We start from the raw sequence: 16,837 nt of genomic DNA on the forward strand, positions 1-16,837 counted from the left end.
CTCCCTCCTCTCAGACTCAGTCCTCAGCAAGCAGCTGGGATCATCAGGAGGTTTAAAAGGCTGAACAGCTTGGGAAAAATGACAGCAGTGACAAGACTGGACCCTAAAGCTGAGACAATTGATGCTATTGCCACATCAGGAATTAAAGCTGGATGTTACTTGCACTGTATTAATCCTAAATCTCACTGTTTGTGCTTCCTCTGCTGAGCCAGAAAATCACTCCCTTCACTGCGCTCCTAAATTACTTAGTTTCCTGAAGAGATGCTGCTTTCCAGATAAGTGCTGGAGGACAACAGGGCACTCTAGGGAACGCAGACACGGCGAGTGGGTGCCAACCGTTATTCAGTTTAAAGGACAGGCAGCAGGTGGGAACTCTGCCACCAGAGGGCACCCATATTGTTTTTAAAGAGAGTAAAAAGTGCAACTTAAACAAGATGAAAGACCTAGGGTTCCAACAATGCCTGTCTGTGTTATGAGAAAGAACTTTAAGTGTCACCTTGTAGAAGAAGCAGTCTCCAGGCATCTTGCTTCTTGCATTGCCAGAAGGCTTCCCTGCACAAATCACAGATTAGATTTGCTGTGCAACATTTAAATGATATTATGAACACGCAGTAATCCAACTGCATGGCTCTGCAAGTTTAGGACTATACCTTTGCTTCAAGCTTCACAGTTCAGCTGGGGTCACTCCCCGCAGCATAGTTCAGATGTTTTCCTAATTCACTCACTTGGGCTCATTTCCTGGCATCAGATTCTTTCCTTCCACCAATGCTCATGGGTAAAAATAATGAAGCCAAAAGCCACCAGCAAGGACACAGTGCTCTTTCAAGACACCACTCATAGATCAATGCACTTTCAAGCTTCAGAGAAAATCCCTCAGCGCAACAGTCCCAAGGAGAGTCCCTTAAGGCTGTCATTTGTCACCATGAGAGTTAAAAGATGGAGCAGAGCTCTTAAAAATAGCGTAAGAGGGTAGTACCTACAGATTTTACATCTCTCTCCTGTATCAGGTCAAGTGGTACCTGAGGCAGCTGCAACTATAAAACAGATCTCTCTCCTCTCAAACATGATTTATACATCTTTGTTTTGCTAAAGCATGAAGTCACTTCCAGCTGGCATAAGGTATTTCCAGCAATTTTTCTATTAAAAATGTATTCTAAGCAAATTACTCTAAAACTCCTAAGACTCTGCTGGAAAAAAAAGTAATGCATTCTTAAACAGTTTGCTGAGGGCTGATCTAAGCTTCAAAATTAATTCCAGAAGCATTGAGGGAAAAGCCACACGAGGAAGAAAAGGAGCTGCGAAGGTTAACAAATCAAGGAAAGCAATGAAGAAAGGGTGTCTCCTACAGAGCATATTCTGAGAAGCAACTGGAGAACTGATACCACATAGCCCAAGGAGAAAAGGGTGAAGGGAGGAAGGATAAAGTTGAAACTAATTCTCAACCTATTTCAGCAGAAGTGGCAGCCAGCACCTGAACAGCTCAGCTTGCCGATGAGGAACAGAGACTGAGAAACAAGAACTTGTAACAGAATGAAGGTATACTAACACAGCTGGGAGACAGGTACCTCACACTTGATTGCTTTAAATTACACAGAGGATGGGGCAAGAAACAAAACAAGCAAAGAATAAAAACAAAAGAATGTGTCAGACAAACATGCTGGTAGCAAAGAAACCCATTACCAAAGTTCCAGGGAAAGACAAGTATCTTGCCCCTAGTACTAATATATTTGCAGAAGGATAATACAGCACAGCTGTATTCAATCAGGAACAGCCCCAGAGATCCTTCTACATCCCCAGAGCTACCTCTGCTCACCCATGTCATTCAGTGTTGTGTTGACCATATTGACAAGCTTTAGCACTGAAACCCCAATTTAAGGGCTTTCAGATGCTCACAGACTGAGCCAGGATGTTGTGTGCTATCAAGAAGATAACAGTGGCCAGTTAGTACACCAAACTGGTATTTGGAAACACAAAGAATAAAAGTCTTGCAAGACTATTGGTAATACTTTCTCGCAACCATTAAACTTGCTGCAAGCTAAGGTTCAGTAGTTCCCATCCATATATTAATGCCTTATTCAGATCAGCCAATGACTGCACCAAGATTTATTTCAATTAATTCAGTTCATTATACTAATACCTAGCTACTTAATTGCTTCTGTTGTCAATTGGAAATCCCTTGGGTTTAAGTTATTGCTTAGAAAGAGTAAACTTCATTAGTCTAAGCCCTGTTATTTGCATTGCCAAAGCATACTCCACCACTGCAGAACCGAGCAGCATTAGATACTTGTACTGTATAATTACTTAGATGATAAATACCACCAAAGGCAGCAATTGCTCCTAGAGAGCAGCAAGCCCAAGGATCACAATGGATAATACACAGAAGGCTACTTGCCATGAACCTGGGCAGGTGCAGATCTGACCAACAACACACCCACCCAACCCCACACTTAGGAATTCTGCCCTATCTCATGTTACACAACCACTGGGGTTCAGGTACACCTTCTCAATTCTTGACTTCTACCCTTGTATGAGCTTGCTCATCCCAGCATTCGCTTCTGATGATGCTCAGAGCATACCTTGCAGAATTCATCCAAAAATGTATTATTTCAGGCCACACATGAGATTCAGAAGAACCACCTGAGAAATTCTGTGTCTTCATACTGCTAAGCAGCAAGGGTGAGTTCAGATGCAGGCAGCACCACCTGAGTCCCTTTTTTGCAAGCTATCTTGTCAACAGAAATACAAAAAATCTGTTAAGAATCAACAAGTTCAGGGGGTTATTTTTGTATAAGCACTGGTCAGAGATTCAGTGCTACTTTCAAAAGATAATCAAGAAGCATTAAGACATTTACACACAGCTCCATGCAGAGGACAAAAAATACAAACTCCGTTCATTACTTCTCTTCCTCTAGTACGGCATCACTTCCTACATACCTCGTCCAAGCAGCGTAACATTTTCAACAGCTTCTTGATTTAGTCTATATATCTTCATGCTTTAACTTGCAAAAAAGATTTAAGGAAAGCAATGAGTGAGGCTTCCCACAGAAATGTCATCTTAAAAGAAAATGTCACTGACAGCCTGCAAAAGAGTATCACTTAGTGCCTTTCTCACTCACAGAGTAACTAAGCATCCCAGCTGTATCACCCAAAGGGACATCAATTCTTTGTGATGCTAGGAGAGCTACACTTGGGAAGTGCTGGACCTCACAGGACCCAACTGTGCAGCACAGCAATGTTCCCCCTACCAACAGAAGTGCAGTTTCTCAGCTGAAGGAAAACTAACACTGTATGATTGGTGTAGCAAATCTACTGCCCCAACTGAACTGGTTACACAGACAGCCCTAACTTAGCTCCCAGAATTTAATAAATCAGAATAATTCACTAATGTAAACATGGGCACTCAAACAGATGCACACTTCTGTTTTCTCTGCAGTATACAAACAACATTTTCAGTGACATCTGCCTTATTTAATCCCCACACTCCAGCTGGATGCATTGTGTATTTACCTTCTGTAACTAATTCATTATACTTACTGCTGCTTACAGTAATAACCAAGAGTGTCATTGGGGATGCTTTGTACTCACCTATATTAATACTTAAACTCTATTAGCCACCTGATTTATATATTCTGAAATGCAAAGAAAACTTGGAATTTCTCATCTGTCTTTTTTTTTGGACACAGCTAAAATGCTTATTTAAAAGCCTGTTTAGAAGTGCTACAGATGTTGCAGAAAATATTTCATACAATTATCAGTTTTGTTCCTCATCTTATTTAAGATTTGTATGTCAAGTAACTACATGATTACCATGAGCCTGGATAAACTGCTGTTCTACGACTACAGGCACTGTAGATTTACTGAATAGCACATCAAGGAAGAGAAGTCGTCAAATATTTTGTTTTCTTAAAAAAAAAGCAAAGAAGAGCAAAGAAAAGAGGAAAAAAATCACAACAAGTGACTTTCTCCAAGTTAATCAGGAGATCACAGGCCACACTGCCCCAAAGATGCAGCCTGTCTGCTTTATCTGATGCTTATCAGTGCCTTCAGTTAAGCAAGGTCACACCTGGTGAGAGATCCTAGGGGTCTCAGGAGTAGCTGGGTACTCAAGGAGCTAAAAATCACTTTTGCAGATAACCCCTGACTAGCACTCAGCATATAATTAGTAGCTCCATTCAGGAAGCACTATCTTCCTGATGAAATGTAACAATTTTGCTGTTTTTAAAAAAATAGAAGCAAACCTGCTGCAGGAGGGAGATCACAGAATTGTTAGAGTTGTAAGGGGACCCTTAAAGGTCACCTCATCCAATCCCCCTGCAATGAACAGGTGTACACCATCAGGAGCTCAGAGCCATGTCCAGCCTGACCTTGGGTGTTTCCAGAGCTGGGGCACCACCACCTTTCTAGGCAGCCTGTGCAAGTGCCTCACCACCTTTATTGTAGTATATTTCTTCCTTATATCCTCTGTAAATCCCCCATTCTGGTTTGAAACCATTTCTTCATGTCAGAACCTGAGCAGACCCTGATAAACTATCCTTTTCTTTTGATACTGACAGGCTGCTATGGGCCTTCTCTTCTCCAGGCTGCACAGCCCCAGCTCTCAGCCTGTCCTCACAAGGTGGTCTTCCATCTCTTGGATCAGGTTTGTGGCCCTTCTCTGGACACACCTCAACAGTTCCATGTCTCTCCTGTATTGAGGACTCCCCATCTGGACACAACACTCCAGGTAAGGTCTCACAGTGCAGAGGGACAGATCCCCTCCCTCACCCTGCTGGCTGCACTGCTCTGAAGGCAGCCAAGGATATGGTTGGCTTTCTGGGCTGTGAGGGCACAGTGCTGGCTGATGTCCAACTGCCATCCACCAATACCCCCAGTCCTTTTCAGCAGAGTAATGCTCTGCCTTACATCTCCCAGCTTGTACTGGTAGTAGGGGCTGCACCCCACAGGGATATGTGAAGAGCAGTTGCCAGTGAAGACTGGCGAAAAAGTTCTTCCTCAGCATTCTCCTTGCTTGCTGTTACCAGCCTTCCTTATTGCTCACTAGGGGAGGAAATAAGCCTTCTTGGACTTAAGGCTCTCCCAAAGACACTATGTAGGACATAACATCCTCAATCACACAGAAGATGTTTTAAGTAGAAAAAGTGCTCACTCCACTGACTGAAAAGTGGGTTAATTTGGCCATCTCTACAGAGGAATTAAGCCTCCCCCATGCTGCAAGGCCACACATTCAGGTCCTGCAGATAAAGAAGCACTCCACAAATGCAAATTAGTAAATCAGAGCATGACACTGCTGAATCAGTGTTCTTCCTTGATCTGAGAAATCCTTTTAGCAAGCAATATTGTAATTGACAAGACTAGTAGTAGCCAGAACAATTAGCATCCCCTTCCTCCCATTATATTAAAAAGTACAGCCTTCTAGCCAAACAGTCCAGTAGAGTGGTAACAACTAACCGTACCATACTAGAACAAAAGTAAGGTGGGTTTTGAGCAGGGACTTCTCTTTCATTCCTCAGTGCAGCCTGAGCTCAAGTGGCATGGCTGGTGCTACACCACTTTCATGCTGCAAGATAATGAAATCCTTCTGTATTTATTATATGCTCTGGGCACAGCCCAGAGTTCGGCAAGAACCATCACAGGCAGGGCAAATAGCACCTTCCTCCTCACAGTCATGAAATCAAGATTTGAACTTTGTGAGACCATACACTCAGACTCTGGCACTTAAAAAACACACCTTGCCCACAGCTACCTTACCACTAAAAGATGGGCTGTCTCCTTCCATTCCCTCTGCTACATTTTCTAACTACATCAACCAGAAGAATACAAAAAACACAACAGCGTAGCTTCCCCTGACTAAACTCACTGTTGTTAGTAGGTCCCCCAGAAGCTGGGAGTTTTCACCCAGCCTGGTTGAGTCAGCTGGTTTGTTTGATACCACAGGCCTGTGCAGCACCACCACACAGGATAAGCCTAGCAGCAGACCCCACCAAGGGCAAACAGCCTGTGCTGAGTACAGCCACAGAATTCTTCAGACTAGAAGTTTTCTCATTTCTGACTACTCAGAACAGTGAGAAGCTCCAGGAGGCCACCGGCAGCATTTTCTGTATCTTCCAAGCAGCCAGAGGCAGAACAAGCAACAACACTTCACAAAGCCTCCCACAGATCTTAAACACACCTGCAGGTACTTACCACAGGATCTAGAGCTGTAGGAGATCTTATGAAGAAATAGAAAACCATTACCTCTGCCAAAGGAGCCTGGCACTCGCTGTCACTGCAGTTGTCCCTACGAAAGCTGCCAGCACAAGCCGACTCCGGGCCCTGGGATGATGTGCTGCCCCGTGGTAACGCCGCGAAGCAGCAGCCAGCCCTGCTGCGATGGGAAGAAGTCGAAGACGGAACATCCTGTCAAGGAAGAAGAATGTGTTACCACAGGAATGCCTTCCAGTAGCAGACACTTACACTGACCCTCAGCATGACAGGAGAGGCCAACCAGCAGTATCTGTTGTCCTAAAATCGGAGAAGATGCATCAAGTAGCTGTCACAGTTGTTCATCAGCTGTTCTGAAATAGGATTGTATCTTGTCTAATAAACAGTAAACTACAAGAGTTGCATCTTGGCACACACTTGGCTAACACATACAGCTGTCACATCCTACTTAACTGCTCTTACAGCATTTCTTAAATTCCTCTTCCACCTTTCCCCATCACATTTCATTACAAGGAAATACTTGTACACTCCTGCTTCAGTGCCAGGGCACAGAAGATCCAGGGAGATTCTAAAAGCAACAACAGCAAATGAGTAAGAGCCATGTGGCCAGAGGGAAAGATAGCTGGATACCAGAAAGCAAGAAGAATCAAATAACAAGCAAACCAACCCAGCAAGAAAAACTTCAGCCATTTTGAACCTCCCTACAAGAAGACCTACCATTCTTAAGCTCTTCTTTTTTAGCTAGCCTCAAGCAAAACATTTATATTCAACTTTAAGTAGCAAGCAACCTTCAAAATGTCAACAATCATAAAAGACAACTCCTATCCCATTATGTGCAGCAGTATGGAGACAAATGAGAAACCTCAACTACAAATCTAAACATTATTATAAAGTAGAAATTTGATCTACAAAAATGCCACCTCACAACAGGCACCAGCTACAGGAGTCAGAGCAATTTTTGCCAGCTCACAAAATTGAAGGCTAAGGCCAAACGTTGTCTTCAAAAAGGGAAGTTGCTGCATTGTTTATTTTTTGGGGGAAAGGAAGGTTTTACTTTTAACAGATGTAAATTCAGTCTTCTGATCGGGGGTGGGGGGGGGGGGACGGCAGCCCATGCATGACAAAGCACAGAGATCTTGATTTTAAAAAATCTGGGAGTAAAATGTTAGAAGAATCCCCATGACCACCAAAAAAAAAAAAACACCAGGAATACCCACTCTCACTGTTCTGCTCCAATATTGTCAGCCAGCGAATAAAGAACAACAGAAGACAAAAATAAAATCACCTCTAGTGGTTTCTACTTGCTTTTACAACACAAGATGCTGCCGCATACTTTTACTAAAGCATTAACTTCCAACAATGAGAATCTTGGGAACACTTTACACAAACACATCCTACATTCCAGCTACAAAGAGTAGAATGTATTACTTGTCCTCCAGTGAAGGCAACCTGCAGCTCAGGGTGCCAGAAGATGAGCTAGTGATGCAAATATTCGGAGGAGAAAAGGAGGGATGCAAGATAAACCCCACAACCCCACCAAATATTCAGCAGACAATTAGGAATGCTGTTTCTCTTAAGGCAAAAGGTGGTAAAAGTGCATTCAATGGCTTTACAGAATCAAAGCTCACTTGGTGAGGGGGGGGAAACAAAGATGAGGCAGCTGGCAGCTGCAGCAGCCTGACCCATCGCTCCATGCTGCTGTGTGTGCAAAGAACCACAACCTTGCTTCTCACAGCCAACGTATCTGAAAGGCACTGCATTTATATTCGTCTGTGCACATAATGAAAACTAAGTTTGCAGTCAGCATTACCATTTTGTTTATTCCTTTAAAAATACACAGGCTTAAAATTAAAGTCTTAATGGAATTCAGAAAATCAACATGGCTTATTCCTCAATCCTCTCCAGCACAGAGCAACAGAATATTCTGCTATGAAAAATAGCTCTTATTTCAAATTGTTTTCATCCTACATAAACCTGATGCTTCTATGTCTTCTCCAGGGATGAATTTCTTATACATCCCTTAAACAGGCAGAGAAAAATCCACACGGGGTATTTTCCACAGAGGAGCTGATGGTGCCCTTATTTGGGTTCCCCTTACTAATTACAGCTCTACATGCGTGAGATGTAATGGGGAATGGAAGCATTGCCAATATCATTTAATCATTAAAAATGAAAGATCAAGTGCTTACTCCTGAGCTTGGAAACACCTTGCATTTCCTGTCATCAGCTTTAGTAATGCATAAGCTGACTCTGTGCCCTAAGAAGCACTAAGTTAGAAGCTCTGTCCAACTAATCCCTGTTCCTGATGATGCTGGGACACTCACCCAGGAAGCATTTCCTTGATAGCAATTACCTGGGTGTTGAAAGCATGCAGTTCCTCTCAGAATCCTAAACAAAGAATATGCTTAGTTTAATACAACAACAAAACCTTGGCTGAGTTTTCCATGCTTTCCATCTGTGATTTTACTCTATTTATTTATTTTTATCTCCAATGCCATGCTATTTGGTATGTTTTGTTAAAATCCCCAAGCATTTAAGCCAAGATCAGTTGGTGTTTAAGAGAGATTTAAAACTCAACATCTTGCCCTGATTGCAGCAACCAGAAGCTTAATACCATGACCTCCAATTGGGTAGGAACTAACCTAGGAAAGCTTTGCAGCTCCCAAGATCTGACATGGTTATTGCTTACCCTAGGAAATGGGTCAATTTCTGCATGACTGAATGAAATTAATTTTTTTTTTCCATACAGATACAGACAAATCTTCACCTGAAAACAACAGAAACAGAGACCAGACAAGTTTTCTTGATGTTCCAGCAATCTGCCCAACAGATTAGTGCTACAATCAATCTGTAGACTATAATTTTGTTTGTAAGTGAGAAACCAGTTTCACCTGAAGTTCTTGCTCAGCAGAACTCTCAGAGCTTGGAATGTGCCCAGCTACAGCAGCTGCCACCCAGCAAGCAGGAGGGGGCTCAGGGTCCCACTCTACAGACATGCGATATTGCTGGCAAGTTGAAGACGACTAAACTTTCATACAAGTGTAATTAACAATAAACATGTTGGTGTGTGACATCCTGGAAACAAACACATCAGGAAAGCAACACTTCTGAGTCAGGAAGCAACAGGCATTGCTCAAATGTAGGCTGTGCAGATAGCTTTAAAAATAAATTTTAACAGCTACACACATTCTTGCTTGATGTTAAGGTTTACTTCTCTAATAGCAGGACTCTCTCTGCTAGCGTTTTACAATGAAATTCAGATAGATTCTCTGCCTTCCCCCTCATGCCACGTCCACAGCACCAGCAGCCCAGCCCTGGGTCTTTCAGAGCACAAAAGAACTGGCATATGTCACCTCTTTTGTATTTCTCAGCTACCAAGGAGAATGAAGAGACTCGTTCCCACTTTTCCAGTGCCCTATTTAGCCAATGGTTTTGAGACTGAAGGCCCAGCTTGTGGAAGAGGGACTTCTTTGCATTTGGGTACCCCATAGAACTGAAGGCAGTCTTTGACAGCCCAGAGCAGCCCCCATTTTCCAGACAGAACACACTTAAAACAGCTTTTTGATGTCAAAGCTGGCCTCAGTGGTGCAGGCATGTGAGATGAAGAACAGTAACTGAATAAGCTGACGGATGTTTAATTTTTAATCAGAAGGGTTTACAGACACTTTTTTGAACAATTTTATTAGGACATGGCAAGCTTGCATATTAGTGCAGAACGTCAATTGTGAATATTAAGCACTGAGATCTTAGATTGACATTTATGAGTCATTGCTTGGGCATCAAGTCTTCCGCAGGGATTGGCAGAGATGCTCTCACTGAAAGAACTTTCTGAAGCCATTTGTCTATTAAAATAACAAAGTTTGACATCACCAGAACATCAAGACAGCCCAACACAGCAAAGCTCCTCACAAATTCCATCTCAGATGCTGACCATTCTATAACATGAAAAGGACCAGTGCATTTCCCAGAGTAAACACAGGACAGCAAAGCATACTGCTGCTCATAGTTCACAAGCATTTTGCCATATTTAGTGCTAACAGCCACAAAAGGCATTAAAAATCTTCCCTCACTTGTTCCAGCATAGATATGGCTCTGACAAGGTCAGGGACACTGACTATGAGCAAGCTTAGCCGTTGTTTTTCACGACTGCTATTCATCACACATCACAAGGATCAGCAGCACTGCCTTACATCACCAAAGGCAGCTGCCAACAAAGGGCCACGCTCCCCTCACACTAAGGGACACGTAGGTGGGATGGGCAATCCCCAGAAGTTGTATTAATCCATTTAAAGCTTGAGACCACAAAAGTCATAATGTGAGCAAGCTGGCTTGAAATACTTGAACGAAGGGGAAGAAAGCTCTTTGCATCAACCTGCTCCCACCAAAACCCTCAAATCATAAACTTATCCAAACAGAGAGCGGTATTTATCTTAACAAGAAAATCAGACAAAGAAACCCTTCTGATACAGAGCACCACTCAAGCTGAAGGCATTTTACTTGACTGAGCTCAATTAACTAGCTCTGTAATTCAGCAGCAGGTCCAAGCCACAGCTTTTTCAAAAGTCACATTTGCACATGCACATTTCACACTTATTAATGAACGTTAATTTTGTAAATCGCATACCATGAAATCAAACCAAAGACAAGTCATTAATTTGGATTCTCTTCCCACCAATTCCCTCCATACTTTCAATTTCCAATCTAGCATAATTTAAAGAGATTTGCACAAGTGTAATTCACTGAAAGGTTGCCCAAAGGTGAACAGCAACCGCAAAGCAGCCCAGATCCATTTCTTCCCCCTCCCCAAAAGAGACTAAACTGCTCCTGCTTTTTCCTTCTAACTCCCAATTTTCAGCTTACTTTCTGTAATTTCCAGGTAAAGGATTACTCACATTACTGAAATTATTAACTTACAAAGACACATAAATCAGTTATGAGAAGGAAGATGAAATCTAATAGCAAAAGCAATTTCTTCCCAGGCATGGGTTTAGGGCAATACTCAATAGCATTCATTACCAGAGAGGGGAGCTACATGTGCTTCAGAGCACAATTCAGACTGATTGATAGCCTATAAAGCACCAATCTATAATACAGCCAGGTCTTCAGCAGAAACCTAAGCCACTGCTTGGTGATTTCTTTTTAACTGTCATTACAGCAAGGGTGCACCTCTTCGTGAACAGCTCAGCCCTGAAAATGAACTAGTCAAAAAACAAATAAATCACATGGTCTGAGCCCAAAGATCTCCTTTTATCTAATCTTTCTTCCCTGCACTCTTTCCTTCCCACTAAACTGAAATAGCTTGCATCCTGCCAGCAGGGAGCTCTCACTTTGGCAGATTTCCTCTAGCTTCAGTACAGCATCTTCTCGGTATTGTTGAATCTACTGTGATTCACAGAGAAAAACCTTGCAATTAATTAGGAATCTCTTGGAGATGGGGGCATGCGACATCCTGCACTACTCCAAAACACAGGAGTCAGCCTTCCAGGCTAGTGTTTGGAGGCAAAGGAGTATTCTCAAAAACTGGACTCTCCAATCAAACAGTAATGGCTGTAAGAGCCAGAAATACAGAACTTTGCCTCCTCTGGATTTCTCTTGAAAAGGGAAAAGCTTCCCCTCTCACATACTGCTCACTGATGCCTCCAGGCTGATTTTAAGGCACAGGCTACAGCGCAGAGGATGAGATGGCCCAAACCCCAACACATCTCTGCTCTGCGGCTCTGTGCTACACCACTGGAACAGAAAACACCATTTCTCAGATGCCCAGCATTTACTATCAGCCTTCAACCTACCCTGAAAACAACTGCAATTCAAGATATATGGTAGTATTTCTTAATATTAAAGCTTCAGTCTAATATTAAACTGGAAGATGTTTAGGCATTTAGCAAACACCCTGCTGTTATGTGGCTTATTAGTACAACGATTTTCTCAGATGATATCCATTAATATTCCATTATTTATGGCATGCTTATCTCATCTGTTGCTTTTATACTGCCAAATGGATCCATTTAGCATTAAGAGACACTTGGAACAAAAATAAGACAGTAACAACATAGCTAGCTGGAATCAAGCCTGTTCAACTACCACTTCCACACACAGGTATTCTCCTTCAATTTCATGTGTACATCCTTATTACCAGCTTTATTTGCCTTACGTGAGATGTAGGTTCCTGTTACTATCAGCTGCTCTAGAAACTACAGACCATACTGTGATAGCCAGTACCTCACAGAACAAACAACCATCTTTCACATGGGCTGCACAAGTCAACCATGCTCCTTTATAACTAAATCCTTTCCCCGGTTAAAGTCTTCCTTTTCTATTCCCCTAGCCCAAATGCAGACCCATTTTTCTTGAGCTTTTCTACATAAAGAACAACTGTAAGCCCCAGCGGCGCCAAACTCTTCAAAAGCACTTCCACAGAAGCCAGCTGGTAACTACTGAGGCTGTAAAAAATTAATCTTGTCCCATATTTAGGATCGAAACCCTGCTTTTATCGAGCTGTTTCTACCTTTAGTCATCCCAATGTTATAATTCTATGTTCCAATAGCTTTCCAAATAATCAGGCCACCTCTCAAAACACCTGACCAGCTCCAGCAACAGACCGTGGAAGCATTTTCACAAGAAACAAGAAATACTGTGATTTGAAGGGGCACATCTTTGTCAGAACTCTGCTAGTGAAAGCATAGGAAATAACACTTCTGCCTATCTGCAGAAAATTAAAGCCAGCAGGAATGCATCTGCTTAATGACCCCGGAGATTTAACTTGCCTTACATAGTTAAAGTCAATGGGATACAATCCAGCAATTTGAACCAAGCAAGCAGATGTTTGGGATGCAGAAGAAGTGAACTATTTAGACACACCTGGACAGAGCTAATGCAATTACCTCAGGTTTCCCAACAGTAAAACAAAAACCAACTATATGGGCTAAAAGCAATTCCCAGAAGCATTGTAAAGGGCCTCTTTCTAATAAGCACATTGTGAAATTACAGGGCTTACTTTTTTTGCTTGTGTCACTTCTTACTCCTCAGAATTCATACCTTTCACACCAAACAGAAAGATACTCCCTGAAGCTCCTGCCAGTGACAGCAAGCTACCTGTACAAAACAGCCACCAATTCTATAGCGCTCAAAGGAGATTTAAGATGCGTCTACAGCTCACTTGTTGATAAGAAAAGCGATATTACTCCTTAACAAATAAACATTTCAAAACAAAAATAACTCTGAAAGAAAAATAACTTTAAGTAATTAGAAAAAAATTGAAGCTTCATGATACCATGAACATATTCAAATCAAAACTGAAATATCTACAGATATATGTTCAACTCTAGAAATAAAAGATTTCTTTTAGGAAGTAAACATGCAATAGATAACTTCAAAATTTGTTACAAGACAATCCGCACCTTTATTTCTTCCTAACGTAACAGACTATGATCTGTTAACTCACTGAGATCTTCAGCGTGAGTATAACCACACAACTGCTTCACTCTACCACACCATCCTCAACAGAAACATCACTTAACCCAGGCACAGCCACTTGCTTCCTCAGGGAACTTCATTCCTAGCTAAAGAGTCTTGCTTTGATTTAACACAACCAGTGATTTTTTTAAACACAAATCTTGACAAAACAAACAGGAAGAGCAAAGCAACTTGTAAAACAGTGAAAGCTGCAGCAATAACCGCAGACTAGCAAAACCACAGGCTACAGCAAATGAGAATTTGCTCAAATGCAATAACTATAAATGCAAAAAATAAATGAAAGTAAAGGAAAGAAACTGCTTACCTCCAAAAGACATCAGATACACAGATACTCCAGCAAGTTATCCTTGCTTCCACAGCCAACCCTTAAATGATGGCTGGGAAGGGATGGATCCTGGCTCCACCCCTCCCAATCACTCAGGAGCACTGCATGCACCTGAGCTCCCCTGGGTCGGCCCAGCCTTCCCACCAGGTGCTCAATCACTGGTTCAAGCTGTGACTCAGCATTTCCGCTACACACCTACATTTCATTTACCAGACAGCAGTTATTTGCTAATTCAATGGAAGAGCACTGGTGGCCAAAAAAAGAAAGCTTATCTGTTGCAGTTGCTTTCCAGCAACAGCTTATCAGATTGATTCCAACTTGACAGAGAAAATGAGTATAGGTAAGCCTGATTAGTGCAGGTTGGTTTTAGGAGAAAACAAGCTATCCGAGCAGATCGCTTCCAGCATCTGCAAGCCAGCAAACACTTGGCTGTAGTTAAGGTGGCAAGATAGATAGCGCACTCATGTTCACTTGCTTAGGGAAAAAACACCCTACCAAAGGACGAAGCAAAGACCTGGATGAGTCAGTGCACAAGCAGCAGCCACCCACCATCTCCCTCGCTACAGTGCCTGTCTGCGCAAACAGAAGAGCAAAGTGTCTGTCTGCAGATGGAGGGCGTTTACCTTGAAGTCCACCTAAACCTAGGCTGTAAAGGGAGAAAAAAGGCAGTATTGTAATGGCACTAGCTTAAGTCAGGTTGCAATCCTTACACATCTTACTTGCACTTGCACTGCAGCAATGGCTGTAGCTGAAAGATACTTCTGCTCTTCCAGCGCTTGAAGAAAAAGTGCTGAGACTGAAAGTTTGCATCACATTAACCATAACATAGCTATTAAGTTAAAGTGGTAGCTGATAATAATGCCAGTCAATACTGACACTGGTCTGATTCCATCATTGATGTGCTTGGTCTGAAGGATAGAAGAAAAGTGAGAAGCTGGCACAGGCTGCACAGACAGCAAAGAAACTCTGCAATGAAGTAAAGGCTGCTTATGGAAAGGCCACATATCTAAGCTGCTTACCTAAGACCACACTTTTGTGGTGGTTATACACTGGGATGAGCAGCTCACTGCTCCTGGCCACGTATTCCCAAAATGTTGCTGGTCCCAGTATGCTCAGCTACTCAGTTCCAGTACTGCAATTCCCAGTTGCAAGGAGCAGAGCTCAGACCCAATCTCCTGCCCTTTCCCGCCCAAAGCAGCGCTGCCCCAACCACAAGGATCCCTCTGCGTGGTACTGCTGCAGCCCAAAGCAGTGACAGCACTGCAATTAAAAGCTGCTCTCAGAGATTACACCCAGCACACACGAAAGAAAACCCTGGGGCACGTTTCCATGGGGAAAAACGCTCACTGCAGTTACAGATGAGGAAGAAGGCCAAGATAATGCAGGATTTACTAGCTAAGGACTTTCCAAACAATTTTACAGAAGTTGCAGTAAAACACTGCATCATCTGAACAAACTGCCTATTTTTTCCTTTTTATAGTGCCTTAAATCTCTTTCAGTAAGAGACAAACCTGTCAAAGACTTGCGGACAGTATGTGCTTAGACAATTTGTAGGAACTCAGACTTCACTAGGGCTCCTCGTATTTCTGAAGTGTCAAACATCATTGTGAAGGGAGGGCCACCTTTCTCACCAGGAGGCAGCTGTGCCATGTGCCAAGCACTTCTCAAAATCCATTCTGTTTGGAGAAAGCCTATGACATACATTACAATATTCAACAGCCCAAGACAAGGTGACCCATGAAATATCCCAATTTCTAATTACTATCGCACACAGCACCACCCCACCCAACATCACAACAGCACTACGGGACTTTTTTTATTACTAACATCCTTGCAAAGTCCCACTAAAGATGCTCAGAACCTAGAGAAACTCTGCAGTACTTTGCTAACCTGTACCAAGTGCAGCTCAGATGTACTGTCGAGGATAAACAAAACAGACCAAATGAACTCACATAAGAAAGTAAGGGGCAGCCACATGCCTTTAAAATGACACAGTTGCCCAAAACACCTGCAGCACTCATCTCAAGCCTTCTGAGACTCCAAACAATCTACAAGTCTTGCAGCTCATCCTACTAAAGTAGCAGAGGGTAGCAGAACAATTTGTCCTCAGCAAACACTACCACAAGCCCATCAGGGAGGCTGACCTCTCAGTCTGAAAGCTACAACAGGAATCCTTACAGAGCACTTACGTTAAGGCTGCATGGGAACTGTTGAGTCACAGCCTGAACACTGATTGAGCACCTGGGGAAAGGACCTGGTCAGCCCTGGGAGCACAGGTGAAGGCAATTCGGCTGTGTGACCGGAAGGGGTGGAGCCTGGCTGCACCTCTCTTAGACCCCATTTAAGGGCTGACTGCCAGTGAGGAAGGTTTTCTTTCTGGAGATCCCTCCTTAGTGAAGCTATTCCTTACAAATCTGGAATCTTCTGATACAAGTAAGCAATATTTTTTTCTCCTTTATAGTACCTTTTTATCATGCTAATCCTTCTGTCAGTGTACTTCTGGTGAAACACCTTTTTCCATCACACTGATTTGTCCAGTTGCTAAATAAGACTAATACAACACAGAAAGCTACAGAGAAAGATACTAGGCAGAAATTAATAATATAAACAAATTGTCATTCATTTTTCTCCACAGCAAAAATAGTTTAAATGTCCTTAATTTGTTCTTTTAAGATATCACCTTACCCTCAAACAAGTTTTAAATGAGCACATACAAACAGTTGCTTTTATTCTAATTTATTAATATAGATATGTATTAATATAGCCCATGTAGAACTGGGCTTTGGTTGGAAGGCAGTGCTAGGCAGCACTTCTCAGACTTCAAAAAGGCAACCTACA

General features: G+C 42.5%; 1 protein-coding gene across 5 annotated transcripts in view; it reads right to left on the reverse strand.

Annotated features, from left to right (window-relative positions):
* MICU1 (mitochondrial calcium uptake 1) overlaps nucleotides 1-16,837 on the reverse strand; it is a 91,814-nt gene that overhangs the window by 72,207 nt on the left and 2,770 nt on the right. For 3 of the 5 annotated variants that reach the window (XM_090144948.1, XM_031602947.2, XM_090144945.1), the window contains exon 3: nucleotides 6,235-6,396. In XM_090144948.1, coding sequence (XP_090001074.1) covers nucleotides 6,235-6,395 — 161 coding nt within the window. In that variant the 5' untranslated portion in view covers nucleotide 6,396. Of the gene's footprint in view, nucleotides 1-6,234; nucleotides 6,397-13,978; nucleotides 14,061-16,837 lie in introns of those variants that run through there. The other 2 variants (XM_090144946.1, XM_090144947.1) reach the window with 2 other exon arrangements.

Source organism: Phasianus colchicus, chromosome 8 (genome assembly GCF_987193195.1).
Source record: "Phasianus colchicus chromosome 8, bPhaCol1.hap1.1, whole genome shotgun sequence".
Classification (NCBI taxonomy): domain Eukaryota; kingdom Metazoa; phylum Chordata; class Aves; order Galliformes; family Phasianidae; genus Phasianus; species Phasianus colchicus.